The sequence below is a fragment of the Prionailurus viverrinus genome, chromosome B3, assembly GCF_022837055.1.
Source record: "Prionailurus viverrinus isolate Anna chromosome B3, UM_Priviv_1.0, whole genome shotgun sequence".
Taxonomy (NCBI): Eukaryota; Metazoa; Chordata; class Mammalia; order Carnivora; family Felidae; genus Prionailurus; species Prionailurus viverrinus.
This window is the reverse complement of record NC_062566.1, coordinates 64,723,577-64,738,499: the sequence shown is the minus strand read 5'-3', so window position 1 is coordinate 64,738,499 and position 14,923 is coordinate 64,723,577. Positions and strand designations below refer to the sequence as shown.

General features: G+C 43.4%; 1 protein-coding gene across 1 annotated transcript in view; it reads right to left on the bottom strand.

The window, feature by feature from the left end:
- The window catches only part of RYR3 (ryanodine receptor 3), a 368,605-nt gene that overhangs the window by 56,003 nt on the left and 297,679 nt on the right, over positions 1-14,923 (bottom strand). Inside the window, exons 66-69 of the mRNA XM_047863199.1 lie at positions 13,271-13,591; positions 10,723-10,963; positions 3,680-3,767; positions 3,479-3,571 (exon numbers count right to left, since the gene is read on the bottom strand). Of these exons, the coding sequence (XP_047719155.1) occupies positions 3,479-3,571; positions 3,680-3,767; positions 10,723-10,963; positions 13,271-13,591 (743 nt within the window). The remainder of the gene's footprint in view (positions 1-3,478; positions 3,572-3,679; positions 3,768-10,722; positions 10,964-13,270; positions 13,592-14,923) is intronic.

The window sequence follows — 14,923 nt, the reverse complement described above, 5'->3', positions numbered from 1 at the left end:
GTTCTTATCCCCACTAAAAGGTTAAATGAAGACAAGTCAACCCAACATTAGGTATTAGGGGGAAAGGTGAATTTCTGCAAGCCAGTCTGAGAATGAGAAATCAAGAGAGAGAAAGCGAAGGAGGGAAGGCAATGAGAGGAGGGAGGAGGAGGGAGGAGGGGGGAGGTGGGTAGGGTAGAAAAGAGTGAGAGAGGGAGGGGAAGCTGTCCCCCACCCCCTGGGGGAGACAGAGAGCTGGAGAGAGATAGCAAGGGGGACAGGTAGGGAGAAGGGGAGAAAACGGGAGCTGCACAAGAGCAAGAGGAACAGAGACTAAGTGAGCAAGGTGGGCACTGGAGGGAAGGAGGAGAAACTGGAGTAAGATAAGTCTGAATACCCTTGAAAACCTCAAAGATGAGCTCACAACTCTTCTCTGTCCTTTTTCAATACACCAAAATCACACTCATGGGTGGAGAGGCTTTAAACAACGAGGCACTCTAATATTTCCTGCCTTCCAACCCTTTTTTACTCATAATCTTGGGCAAGAGACCCACATTTCTTGGGCTAAACATGTTCTAACTTACCATTCCCCTCCAAGGAAGCTGCTGCCATTTTTACAGAAAACAAAACAAGTTTAAAAACAAAACAAAACAAAACAAAAAACACTTGCTCAGCTTAGTTACATTTAGCTTAACACATATTTGCAAACTGGTGTTATATAAAGAAAATATACAATGAGCTCTCCAAAACAACCTGCTTTCGCTGCCAGAAAAGGAACACATCTTTGAACCAATCTTCAATGAATCAAGTATAAATAGTGTGGCCCACCGTATATTTTGTTTCTGCCTCCTTTCCATTTGCAATGGCATGTGCAGTGTGTGTAGGCATGCAGCATTCGAATACACAGATCTCTGCCAACAACCGCCATATGCACCGAGGCCAAGTTCATTTATACAACACCAGAATTCAGTTAAGAGTGGAGATAAAAGCAAGCACAGGTGACCATTCAGATTAGGTAGCAGAGAGAACATCTAATTTCAGGGAGGAAAAGGCAATGGAGATTGAACTCATAGTAAGAATACCTCCTCCTCATTCTCTCAACATGTAGTTCTATGTCCAAAGAATACCAGAAATGCCTATGAGTTGCTATTTATTGGAGGCATGGTATCTCTCCATCTGAATGAACGTGCTGCATTTATCTCTATCCTAGAGATGCAGTTTAAAGCTGACTTGTAAACATAGCATCCTGGTAGAGCTCGGAGGAGGCAGATAGTAAACTCAAGCCCGTTCTATAGATTGGTAAACCGGGGTCCAGAAGAGTTACGTGGACGATGCAAGGCCAATACCTTTAGTCAACAGCTGGGCCAAGGGTAGGACTTAGCTTCCTTTCAGTCTCTAGTCCTACTTACTACTATACTTTGTGTCTCAACTGAGGCAACAAGATCAACAGGCATATTTGTCACCCTAAGGAGCATGGTAAATGTTATTTAACACCTGTGGCCTGTCCTCACATTCATCACATTGTAACGTAGCTCAGGAAAAACTGGCATCCAAGGTCAAGGGGAATTAAATGAAACTGTTTGCTCCTACAAACAAACCTTATCAAAGATGCACAGATTCTGAATATGACCATCCTCTGACAAGACAAACATGCCCTTTTCCTTATTCGGCAATATGAATGAACAGAATTTCCAGTTAGTTTGTTAGTAGGTTAGTTTTGAAATGTCATCCTCTGTCACCTCATCTCTTTCCAAGTGTAAACCTAAGGACTCTAAGTAACCACTCAACACCGGAGCATTGAGATGTCTTTGCCATTTCTGCTCATCTGGGATCCAAATCCTTATACCAGAGTCATTTCCATTGCTTTGCTGCCATCCGCTGACAATAACAATGGGTGCTAGCTGGTTCAGTGCTGAGTCCATGGATCTAACCCAAGGTGAAGGTACCATAAAATCTATCTGGGGGTTAATGACTTTCTGTAGGTGGGTAGAGCCAAAGGAGAGCCAGTGATGGCTGTAAGAAGGCTCTTCAGAGGGAATTTAACATAAATGTCCAAGGATCAGGAGTCTGAACAATCTTATCTTTGTGTATCTCACATGAGCAGCAGATACATTTGTCAGAAGTTGAATGCAAAATGAATTTTGGAAAATCAAATAAAAATCATCTAAAGCACAAAAGGATCCACCTTATATAAAGTTCCTGTGCAGCAAAGATTCCTCTTGAATATGAACATATACTTCTGATCTCTCTACTTTGTATATGCACAATTTTATTTGTCAAACTTTATTAAGCAGTGTATACCAGATTCTAAACTCTAAGGGTCAATTTTTGGATGCTGGAAGAAGTGTGAGCGTCAGTGTAGCTGAAAGATAGAAGGTTTGGAAAGTTCAGAGAGACTTCAGCTAACCAGAGCTAGGCAAACATGGTGAAGTTTTGGGTGAAGTTGTCATTTTTCGTTGTTATACCGGCCCCTTGTCTGCAGTTTCACATACACAGGTCTTCATCCCAAATGGTTATTTGGAAAGATGCTCCAAAGCCTTTGCTACAAACCCAAGACTGTCATCTTTCCAGAACTGATTTTCACTTCTGAGGGTCCCCATGCACACTCCACCTTCATGTTCCTCAAAGGCAGTACTGTACCAGCAATGAGAGAGATGTAATCTCAGGTATGTCACTCATACTTGACATATACAATCAGCCCTCATTGAGGCACACTTCTCTAGGGAACAGAGTCAAGAGTAAGCCATAACAGCTGGTAACAAAACATCACATTGCATGTATGTATTTACACCTGAAGGAGTCTGTCTGAGAATTCTTTACAAACACAACAGCAAAGCCTCCCTTTGCAGAGCTGACTCAAGAGGAGCTGGGAGTGCAGGTCCCCATCCTGTATTCCTGCTACACACCTCCCTAGAAGTGACTTTTTCTCAAATATCTGGTATGCCCTCTTTTAAACATTTCCTGCGGGGAATGGACAAATGTTTGGGTTTCTGAATGCAACCCACATGGAAAATAAACAGAAGGCATTAAGAGGTCAGCACAACTGAAATCAAACAGCCGCTGGACGTTCCAGAGAGGAGGAAAACAAGCTTACTGTGAGAACAAGTGCTACGGAAATCTTCAAAGCAAGGTAATTTCCTCGTAGCTAATCAAAAGGTGGCTCTAGGTGTGTGCAGTTTGGCAGCTTCACCACACAAGAAGTAGTTCTATTTTCAAACAACTAACAGCAGCTTCAGTTTTGGAGACCTCTCAAATGCCTTAGGCAAGTCTTGAAACTTAAACTTTTTGACACACAAGCAGCTATTTATTCATAAAATGTGATGACCATGCTTATTTGGGGGCAGTTCCTTCTGGCTCATTCTCAAAGAAACAACAGTAGAGACTGTTGGTTTTTGTGGTTTGACCTAAATGCAGTACGGAACTAATCGCTTCATACACCCAAGATACATAGCTTAGGTCAAGATTGAAGAGTCTTTGGAATTGATTTCTATGGACTTACTTTCGACATCTTGCTTTTGCTGTCTCCAGTTAAAAATGCCAAATTATTAATTTCATTCTGAATCACAAAATTTTGCTCTTCCCTCTTGAAGTTCTAAGTGGGGGGCGGGGGAGAAATAAAAAAGCCAACATTACAAGAATGTTTTCTGAGGTCTGTACCTTTCACAGCCATCTCTAAATCCAGGGCCCACATGTTCCTTACGTGAGATTTGCACCACAGGATGAAGACCTCTGCCACCATGCGGAAGAGCTGGTCAGAATCAGCATCGGGACTTTTGAGCCAGTTTGATCTGAAGTAAAAAGTAAATTGATATGCATATGAAATTCAGTAATGATTAAAAGAGTCACACTAAAAATTCTATCAACTTTGGGTGTGTACACTTATCCAGATAAAACTACATTCCCACCCAGAGGAAATCTTCAGAGAGACTAAATATCAGTACACTCCTTACATGCTTGTAGGCAGGTAATTGTAGATACTGCTGAAGGACCTACAATAATAATTTCCATCTTACCAAAGGATTCAAGGATTATCTTAGCAAACAGATGTCAGAGAACAACATTTCAATTTTGTCAAGGGTAGTTTTTTTTTTCTTTTCTTAAACAGATGAGATGATTAAAGTTACACTCTGTTTTGGGACAGGCCTCTTTAATCCCTAAGGCTAGCAAGACTAGACTTGGTCACTATAACACCTAATCTTGTCACCTAATTGACACTTGACATTGTCAAGCCTCTGAAATATGGAGCACTCTAAAACCAGTTAAGGCCTCATACCCTTTCTTCTCAAAGCCAATTTTATGAATGAAATTTGTAAGGCAATAGATTTTCCACTGCTATTTTAAGTATACAGGCAGAAACCAAACATTTCCTATGTCCTCTGAAATGGTTTAGAAATTCCCTATTTATATAATATGTAATATAAAATTTGTAATACGTAATATATATATTTATATATATGAAATTTGTATATAGTCATTTCATTTTTTTCTTCTTCTTTTTTAATTATAAACCAGCCCAGGTTAAGAATTTCACAGTGGTGGCAAGAAGGCAAAATTGCAGAAGAATTCAGTCACCTCTTACAAGTTGGTGTATCCCTAAGTATCTTACATATTTGAGTTTAATTATATTCTGAAAGGGCTAGATATTGCCGTTTTCAAATATTGGTGCAGAGTAACACAGTACAAGTTAAATTGTCTACCATCTTTCTTAGGTTAAAGAAAACTGGTTCTCATGAATGCTCTGAAAAATCCAATGTCCCTTATTAGTGCATGCAGAGTAACAGCTATCAAAAGCCAGTTCCCTAAGCCTTGGGGCATCGCTCTGAATTGCCGTGGGCAGCCTACACCTTCTGCCCATTCGTGGAGAGCAACAGGATAAAGAAGAAAGGTGAAGACTCATGAGGCCAAGACTGTCTTTGGACCCCTCTCTCAATTCCTTGCTGCTGAGGCTGAGTTTCAGCCTCATAGACATTCTTGTCTCATCTTTCTTGGGTTCTACTTCACTTGTCTTTCCCGTACATGGCAGACATTATAGGTTGCCTACCCAATACTCATCCTCCTCTTCTTAGGAGCAAAAGCCCATTTTATTCAGGGTGGCATTGTGCCCTGCTGAAGACCACATTACCCGGCCTCTCTTGAGGGATAGCTACTATGTAACTAAGTTCTGATCAAAGACATGGAAGTGGAAACTGCTGGATGGACCTTCTGGAAAAGCTCTCTAAAAATGCCTCGGATAGCTGAGGATGCCTGTGCCTTTCCCCTGTTGCTTTCATGCTTCCTGTCTGGAATGAAAATATGATGGCTTGAACTCTAATTGGCACAGTGCATCATAAAGTAACTTCAAAGATGGAAGCCAATGTTAAGGATGGAAAGACAGAGGACTTAGGCTCTCTAATGAGGAGCAATCATACTGGCCCTGGAAACCTTTAGATTTCTTTTATGTGTAGAGATTTAACTTCTCATTTCTCTAAGCCACTGTAATCAGGTATCCATTATTAGCAGCCAAATGCAATCCAAACTTGAGGCTTGAGATTGGTAATGCTTTCTGATTTCATTCATATGATTTTTCAGGAGTGCTTTTTCTGGATCAAACGTCAACTTTGGTCACAACTGCCAGCCATTCATTCCTCAATGTTTAGCTTGAAATGAGCTTTGTAAGTGTGCACTATGCCCTGAGTGGGAAGAGGTGAGGGGTCACATACCATCCTGCCAAGGAAAAGGACAGCCACAGGGCATATGGGCAGCAGGGGTTCTGCAAACAGGTGAGGTCAATATTCCCTCACAGGAGACAGAAAAGGATTCTGATCCCTTCGCCTTCATATAGGAATGCAGTTTCAAGTGAATGAATTTTGTTTTCAATACCCTTCTTCTAGGAGGCAAATCTTCACTCTTTATTTCTAGCGAGGTCCTTCTTTCAGGTTTAGAGTGCTAGGTGTGAATGAAGAATACCTCATTACATGTTTCCCCAGGCACACAAACTCTCTACCTCTCTCAAATCAGATGAAAATGGTATTGGCAGGTGCATAGAAGATCCTGACCTCACTCCTCCTATTTGCCCTTCTCCTTTCTGCCCCCAGATGAGGCAACCGGGCTCATCTCCTGCCTGCTCCCAGTCTCCCAGAATCCAGATCTCTCTCAATATCCAGACACCTGTCCTTTTGGAGGTACCAAACTGATATATAGGTTTTTTTTTTTTTTTTTAAATCATCTGCACTGTGTGCTGCCAAAAGGCAGGTGGAACATTCTAGGCTGTAGGTGGGGAGAAAGATTGGTTTTAGAGGCAATGGGGGTGACAACTGAAGCAACCCCAATGGATGAAATTACCGAGCATGTTAACAGAAAACAAGAAGAACAGAATAAAATCTTGGATGACTTCAAGAGTAAAGAGAGTGAGATTTTCACTTTCAAACTGACAAGTTATCAGGTTTTCGAAGAAAGTAAAGCCAGTTATCAAGCTTTCAAAGAAAGTAAAGCCATGCTCCTATGTCCATGGTCAGGTTGTCGGAGTTAGAGCTGAGGGCTTATCTCAACCTTACTCCTAAGCCTCCTACAGAGGACACAGCCCGAGGCAGTCACCGCACAGCATTTACTCAGATTCCCTTCTGTAGTCTGAGAGATGGTTTTTCACCCCAAGCTGCACTGTTTAAAGGTGCTCATTTTTTTGTGTGTTCCGAGTGTTCCTGATTGCCAGAAAGGAGGCTGAGAAGCCATTGACTCTGGTGGAGAGATCTGTTTAACCTGTGCTGACATATGTCCTGCACAAGGAGATAGCCAGCTATTTTGCCCAGCTCCGACCACACTATACCTGGAGTTCTTGCTTATTCTGCATCAGCTTTGGACTGAAGATTAATTAACAGAAGCTTCTGTTCAGAACAGTGTTCCAAATGGCAAAGAAACTTGAAACATGGCCATGACTGGGCCGAAGGAAGTAGAAAGGTTTAATGTGACCAGGAAGAACAGGGAGGAGGACAGGACAAGATGGCTCTCTTCAATGTTTAAAGAGGTGCCATGAGAGAGACTGGAACAGTTTTGTGAGAAAAGAAAGGGGGTATTTATTCATCCAGTTACAGGTAAGATGAAGTGACCCCTCTTCTTCCTGCCAACTCCACACTCCCATAATTCCAAGCCGGCAATTCTACTGGTGAAGAAAGTACTCAAAGAAGGTAAAGGCATACACCTAAGAAGGAAGTATTTCTAAGCTAGGCTCCAGTGGCCATAACGTTCTCTGGTGCTCCGTGAAGAACGGGCTGAAAAGCAGGGATGAATGAATTAATGATGATCTCAAAGACTCTCTGACATTGCCACTTTTAGCAACTGTCAAACACTGTGTAAGGAGAACATACTCTATCTTGAGTTTGATTGTCAACAGTGACAAATGCAATTAAAGAGCTATTCCAGGAGCAACCTTACTCTGCTTTCATTTTTGTTTTTACCTCACACTCTGACAAATTCCCTCTCTAAACTGCTAATGTCATTATACTATCGGAAATGACGAAAACGATGATCCTCAAACCAGAGTTTGTTTTGCGAGAGTAAGGTTTCCCACAGACAGTTAAGGGATTTTATTATGTATATAGTAAATGTAAAGCATTTATTTTGAAAGGCTAAATATAATTATTTTAAACAATAAGCACAATTTGCCTTCTAAAATAAACGCTAAATGGGCATATCCAGACCTATTGCCTGCCCATGACAGAATGGCTTCCAACCCAAAAGTTGCAATGCTCCCCCAAATAGTCTTAAGTCCTTTCAATATCTACAACAGAGTATTTTAAAAATAAACCTTTTCAAATTTACGTGTTAAGGACTTTAAATTTTAAGAGGGCGCAGTATAATAAAAATCCATTTGGTCCTTGCTCTCCACTAGGACTAATAATCCTTTGTTCTTCTGCTTGCTCACAGACATTAGCCCCCACCATGTCCTCACCTTCCTCAACATGCTGCTGAAATTCCATGGTCAATCATTACGAATATTCTCTTCTATACACCCTCAACTCCCTAACCTATTTCTCTTTCTCATACTCACACTGCAAAACCCCGACCTTGGTTACATCCAACTCTTTTCCTACTCTGGGCCTCACTCTGGGATGAACTGGCTGGAGAAAAAGACAACTTGGTGATGGGTCTCACTTTAAGTTCATGACCACAGATCTCAGGTGGGGCCCTTAATGCTGCCTGGCAATCACATGACACTGTTCTGACCCATCTACTCTCTCTCCCTCTCACTGGCTATTACCACACACCTTCTCTTTACTCCTCAAACCTCCAAACATCTTCTCCCCATCCTCAATATCAGCTGATGATCCTGCTTCCTACTTCACTGAGAAAATGGAAGCTATCAGGAAAGGACTCCTACAGACCCCAGACATTGTGTGTGTGTGTGTGTGTGTGTGTGTGTGTGTGTGTGTGTGTGTGTATGTATCTGCCAGCATCAGCACCTACACTCCCTGCCCCCCTGCTTGTTGCTGTGGATAAACCATCTAATGCTGACCCTTGCCTGTGCAGAGAATGTTGCTTTAGAAATTATCTCTCTCACTCTTACAAGATAAATTTCCCCTTCTCTACTAGATCATTCCCACTAATGAAGAAACAAGCTGACAAGTCTCCCGTCTTAAAAACTCTTCTTTTGACCTTACTTCTACCTCTAGTTAGCATCCTGTTTTTCTGCTCCTCTTTGTAGTAAAATTCTTTGAACAAATTGTCTGTACTTCTCTCTCCAAGTCTTTTTCTCCCATTTTCTTCCAACTTACTCCAAAGAGGCTTTACTTCATCTCTCCATTCCAACTGCTCTTGTCAATATCACCAATGACCTTCACTCATCATTCTTCCCTCCTGGAGACGGTCTGTGAAGTTGGCACCCAGGACATACCATTCTGTTGGGTTTCCTCCTGTCTCATGGGTTGTTCCTCCTCAGCCTCTGCCATCAGTTCCTCCTCTTCTGCCTGACCTCTTGATATTGGAGAGCACAAGGGCTCAGTCCTTGGAACTCTTCTCTCCCCCCCCCACAATTCTTTCTCTCATCCAGTCTCATGTTCTCCAATATATTAATGACTTCCAAATTCCAATGGCTACAACAGAACTCTCTCCTGAACTCTGGACACATATATTCAACTGCCCACTCAACATTTTCATTTTTATATTGAATAGGCAACCTAAGTTTAACATATCCAAAAGTGATTTCCAGATATTCCCCTTAAAAAATGTCTGTACCCACAATCTTCCCCTACTCAACTGCTGGACATTCCATTCTTCCATTTGCAAGAATAATCTTTGACCCTCCTTTCTTCTCTCATTCCCAATTTGGAAGTCCTAAGGGCTCTAACTTCAAAATAGACCCAGAATCTGCCATCTTCTATCAACCTTTATTGCTACAACCCTGGCTTCAACCATCAAACTTTTTTTATTGTGGTAAAATACAAAACTTGCCATTAGTGACATTTAGTACATTCATAAGGTTGGGCAGCCACTATCATTATCTAGTTTCTGAACATTTTCAGGACTCCAAAAGGAAACCCCAATCCCATTAAGCAGGTGCTTCCTGGTCCCCCCTCCCCCCAGGACCTGGCAACCAGTAGCTGGCTCTGTCTCTAAGGATCCCCCATCAGCTCTTGACTGGATCATTGTGAACCTCCCAACTGGTCTCCTCATCCCCCTATTTGCCTCTATGCTTTGCTCAAAAAGTGAATCTGATCACATCACAGAGTAGCTTAAAGCGTCCACCAACTTCCCTTCTCAGAATAAAAGCCAGAGTCTTCACAATGGCCTCCAAGGGACTGCACTCTTGGCCCCATATTGCTTTTCTGACATCTCTTGCCTTCCTCCCTACTCCTCACTCTCCTCCACCCCAACATACTCCTTCCTCAGGGCTTACTCCACATGTTTCCTCTTCCTGGGAATATAACCCTTCTCAGACCTGCATGGTTTCCCACTTCATCTCTTTGCTCAAGTATTGCTTTCTCAGTAACATTATATCTATCTATCCATCCATCCATCATCTGTTTAAAATGTTTATTTATTTTGAGAACGAGCAAGAGAGAACACATCAGTGAGTGGGTGAGGAGCAGGGAGGGAGAGAGAGAATCCCAAGCAGGCTCCATGCTGTCAGCTCAGAGCCTGACGTGAGGCTTGATCCCAGGAACTGTGAGATCATGACCTGAGCTGAAATCAAGAGGTGGATGCTTAACTGACTGAGCTACCCAAGTGCCCCAGTAACATTCTATTTAAAACTGTGACTCCACCCACCTGGGGCACTCTTAATTCTCCTTAACCTTGCTTTGTAGAATTTACTTATCTAAGTAAAGTATATCATTAAGTATGTAAGTACTTATTTTGTTTATTGTCTGTGTGCCTTACTTTCCTACCACAATGAAAGCCCTTAGGCCAGACATCTTTGTTTTGTTCACTCTTGTCTCCCAATGCCTAGAACAGCACCTGACACAAAGTAATATCTGTTGAATGAATATGTGACAGAACAGCGGAGGGGAAGAAGTGGGTTACTTCTGCCCCAATCTGACCAATTCCTTCCTAGCTACAGTAGCATGTGAGGATGGAAGGGGTGGCCATGTCATTGACCATATGGAGTCGCTGGCCAAGGAAAGCGCAATCCAGAGGTCCTAAACCCGGAATTTTCTCTTGGAGGGGCTGGGGTGGGTGGGGGTAGGAGCCGTGACTCCCTCTCTCACCTGTAACACAACCCCACACCACCTTTCTATTCTGTGGACAGGCTGCCCCAGGTCTCCCACATACCTGTTGTTGTCCACGTAGCGGATGAGCATGGGGTAGAAGGCGTAGAGGTCTCTGCAGAGGACTGCAAACTCATCCAGGATGAGGAGCTCCGCCTCCTGAGTGTCTCCTTTGGTGTCGGCCTTCAGCTGCTCCTCCTCCTGCACAGTCTTCACAGCCTTTTTCTTCAGCTTCTCCAGAGTTGGGATGAAGTGGCTTTTCAGCAGGTCCGGCCTGGCTTTGCTGATGATTGGCTGGGCATACACTGCGTTTGCAAACAAAAAGCCTCCCCCTCATTTCACACATTACAACAATTAATAAAAGGAAAGAGGTGATCCTGAAAGGTGAGGCTGTGACAATCCATCAACTCAAGATAGCCCCTGCCTCTTGTTCCCTTCCTTAGTGGCCTGCTTGCTCTCAGCAAGACACAGCTGGGGAATGGAGCCACAGGACAAAGTCCCTATTCCTGTTCTGCTTGTCCAGGCCACAGGGAGCCCCTGCCACCCCTGACCGTCTCAGGCATGCCTGCTGTTTGCCACACCTCTTAGCTCCTTATCATAGTCTTAGCACGTTCATGCTGGTTTGGGCTTACTAACAATATTACCAATTCCTTGAATGGAGCCTTTTCCCCCTAATAACCAGCTCTGTGCTGAGCCAAAAGTAGGCACTCAGTGCTATGCTTTCTGGTTATTTTATAGAAGAAACTCCTGTTAAAAATATATTAATCCACCCACAGTTCTCACTCTCCAATGTTTGAAAACTGCCAACTCGCTGCCTGGGGGCTCCTCTGGGTCCTGAGGAAGCTAGATCGACTAATTATCTGGTATAATGAATGGAGGGAGAGGCTGGGGTGGCCACCAGAAGTCAAAGAGCAGATACAGTAATCAGTGGAACTTGGGACTGTGATTCTCGGCCTCTTAAAGAGCAAGATAAAACTTATGTGTTGTACCCTTTTCCTTAAATGGAATATCCTCTTGGTCCAATTCATCATAACGATCAGAATCAGAGTAATTATAAAAGAAATAAGTGAAATAAAATTAATAAGAGTCAAGAACCAATGCCAATGTGCATGGTGTATGTTTTGTGTATTTCAAGGTTTCTTTAGCTTAGGGCATTTCAATCGGAAATAACCTACATTCTGGCACTTTTTCTTTTAAATCTGCCTTATTTTTCACTTTCACAAAAATGACCATTGCAGAAAAAGGAGACAAAGGCAGCTTTTGCTGAGATGCATCAACCGAGAAGTCGAAACTCAGCGCTTTGAGAGCCATTCACATTCTATACCTTGCCCTGCCCGGAGGGTTACTTCTGCTTTGGACCCATAATCAGAATGGCTATTCCAGATGTGGGTGAGATAGGGTTACAACTTAAAATCACTTTTTTTTTTGGCGCCAGCAATTAAGTGGCCTGAGATATGGATACCCCTGTGGAGTAACAAGTCAAGTTCAACTGCCACCAGCACACCTTGTGCTGTGACATCTTTCCTCTCTGCACCTCTAGGGAGCTGAAGGAGCCTGTCGTTCCGCCTGCTTCTGTCCCTGAATCCCTCTTGAATTACAAATTAGAGCTTCTCAACAAATTGCCTTAGGGTTGGCAATATTCTTGGGCTACTGGGTCAGAAAGGAACCTCAACTTTATTTACTTATATTGTTCACAGAACCCTGCACCATCTAGTAGCTATGGACACCTATAATATTGATAATTCCAGTCTCGGTTCATTTCAGAGACAGGAAGGGGGTAGGAACTTTTCTTCCTTGGTCTCGTAGAGGAATACCTTCTCATTTGCCTGGGAAGATAAATATCTAAGGTTGGGTTAATAGCTCCCTTTGGCCCAGTCACCGTGTCTCCTGATCCAGGGGATGGCATGGGTGAAAATGCCACCATGGAGCTGTCTACACTGTAGGTTGATGAAAGGCAATGGCTTCCCCTTGGCTTCTGTTTCCTCAGACTTTGCTTTGACAAGAGGGCACTAAATATTCACGGTTTCCTGACTATGGGAAGTATGGTTATTCATTTTCCAAGCCTTTCCTTTTTTTTTTTTTGAGCTTGCTTTAGGAACAGCTAACAAAATTCATTAAGAGCCTATTGCATGCAAGCAGTTCTAGGGGGACACAGATATAATAAACAAAAATCCCAAAGTGATGCTGCTGTGAAGCTAAATTAGAGAGTGTCTTAGAAAGCATAACGTGAAATACAAATGCTAGCAATCTGAGTACAGCTCAGATGGGAGTGAGTTTTCTACATGTACGGAACACACAGGATCACTTACCAGGAAAATATCCACAATTATTACTGTAAGAGCAAACGGGAGTCTTAAGTACCAAAAGCAAATAAAGCAATGAACATCTGAGTCAGGTACAGTGTATTGAGAAGGGCTTCCTGGAGATTCGAGGGACTTGGCTTAGGTGAGGAGTGGGCAAGAGGCATTTGCTCTAGGAAGCTCTCCAGGGGAAAACCTTTTTACTGTTAAATAACTAAGATGGGGAGGGAGACTAGTTTAAAGATGGACTAAGATGAAAAGAAAACACAGGCACCCTGGCCTTGTGCTGGGGAAAAGAGGCATTTGTGGTACCTGCGATGCGCTTCATCCAGGATGCCTCGTCGATGCCCAGGTTGTTGTTGATGATTTTCAGAATGTTTCCCAGGATGACACTGAGGTGTTCAGAGGTGACCTTGGTGCACCAGGGCCCCGTGCTGGGGGGCAGGTGCTCCGGCCCCCGCTCCCACCAGTAGGACAGGTAGTTGCACAGCATGGGCAAGATCACCTCGATGACGTGGGGCATCTCCGTGTACCGGGCCCCTGACTCGGCCAGGTCGCTGATTTCCTTCATCAGGCCTTCCAGCTGAGGGATGTCAGGACACATCTCTTCCACTGTGTCTGGCATCCCCAGAACTGACCAAGAGGGTACAGGAAGAATACAGGGACAGTAATTCAAAAGCACAAATAATGTAAACTTCCCTGTCTTTCCCACCCTTCCTTTGGTCTTGAGACATTAAGTTTCCACCCTTGAGCTCCAGATGAGTGAGCACTGGATATGGGGGAGTTTCTGTCCTCCAGGTGTTTGTGTAAAGATGGCGGCTTCCAGAGGCTGGATTATCTTCCCAGATGCCATACTCAGGATAGAACACTTCAACTTAATGCCAAAGGAGCATCAGAGAAACAGCTGAGGGACATTTCCCAAGACTTCTCTGAGATAAAGCCAGTCTCTTGACTTCTCCCTCTCTGCCCTACTGCATGCATAGCACAAAAGACAATACAAGAAGGAGAAAAGCAACTAATCTGTGTTTAGTTGAAAACATGTAGAGTTCAGTCATCTGGATCTCTGTACTGGTTAGAAAAGGAAAAGAAACCCCCTCTCATCAAATATTCCTTCAGCTGGACCACAGACATAGGTTGAAATTTGGTGTGTGTGGGGGGGGATTGTATTTGAATTAATTTCTGCATTTCCAACAGAAGTTATTGATGACCTGTGCCAAGACTTCCTGTCATGCTTAAACCTTTTTGTTTCTGAAGGCTTCTATGTGAGGAAGAGTGATTAAGCCCCACCTTTTCCTCACACTGAAGACTGAGGTCACTTCACTGAATGCGGACAGACAGGATGATGCGGCAACAGATGGAGTTCAATGTGAAATTGAGGAAGGCTGTCAGATACAAGAATCAAAAACAGAAGCAGCCAGGGGATATCCATCCTGTTCTACAGGGCAGACGAGGAGAGACTGGAAGCATCCTGAGATTCTTAAAGGGTGAGAAGATTAGCAGGGACTCTGAAAGCAGTGCAAGCCCACAGATCTGTCTCCTCCCCTGCCCCCCCATCTGCCTACTTCACCTGGACCCAGGACACACATCCTATGCAGACTCCACCCACAAGCCAAACTTCTCACACTGCGGCCAAAGCATCAGGCACCACAGGGGCGAGGGAATCTGAGAAGCCACAGGAAAACGGGGAGCAATTTTCTGGAACATCAGTCCCACTAGATGACTCGAGGAAATTATTTTTGATGCTCGGAGAAAAATGCGACGTTCTCATGAATTTCAAAGGACAAAGTGGAAGACTTCAAATAAAGTCTTTTGTGAATTGAGTTATGCCTGCAGGCCCTTTGCCATTGCGGTTACCGCTGGCTGGAAGTCTCCCTTCTCTATCATTTAGGTACATAGGAACTGAAGGGTTAATGAGTAAGAGAGGTCAGACAAATTCTGTGGCCTTTAGAAATACTGGTCAGTTGG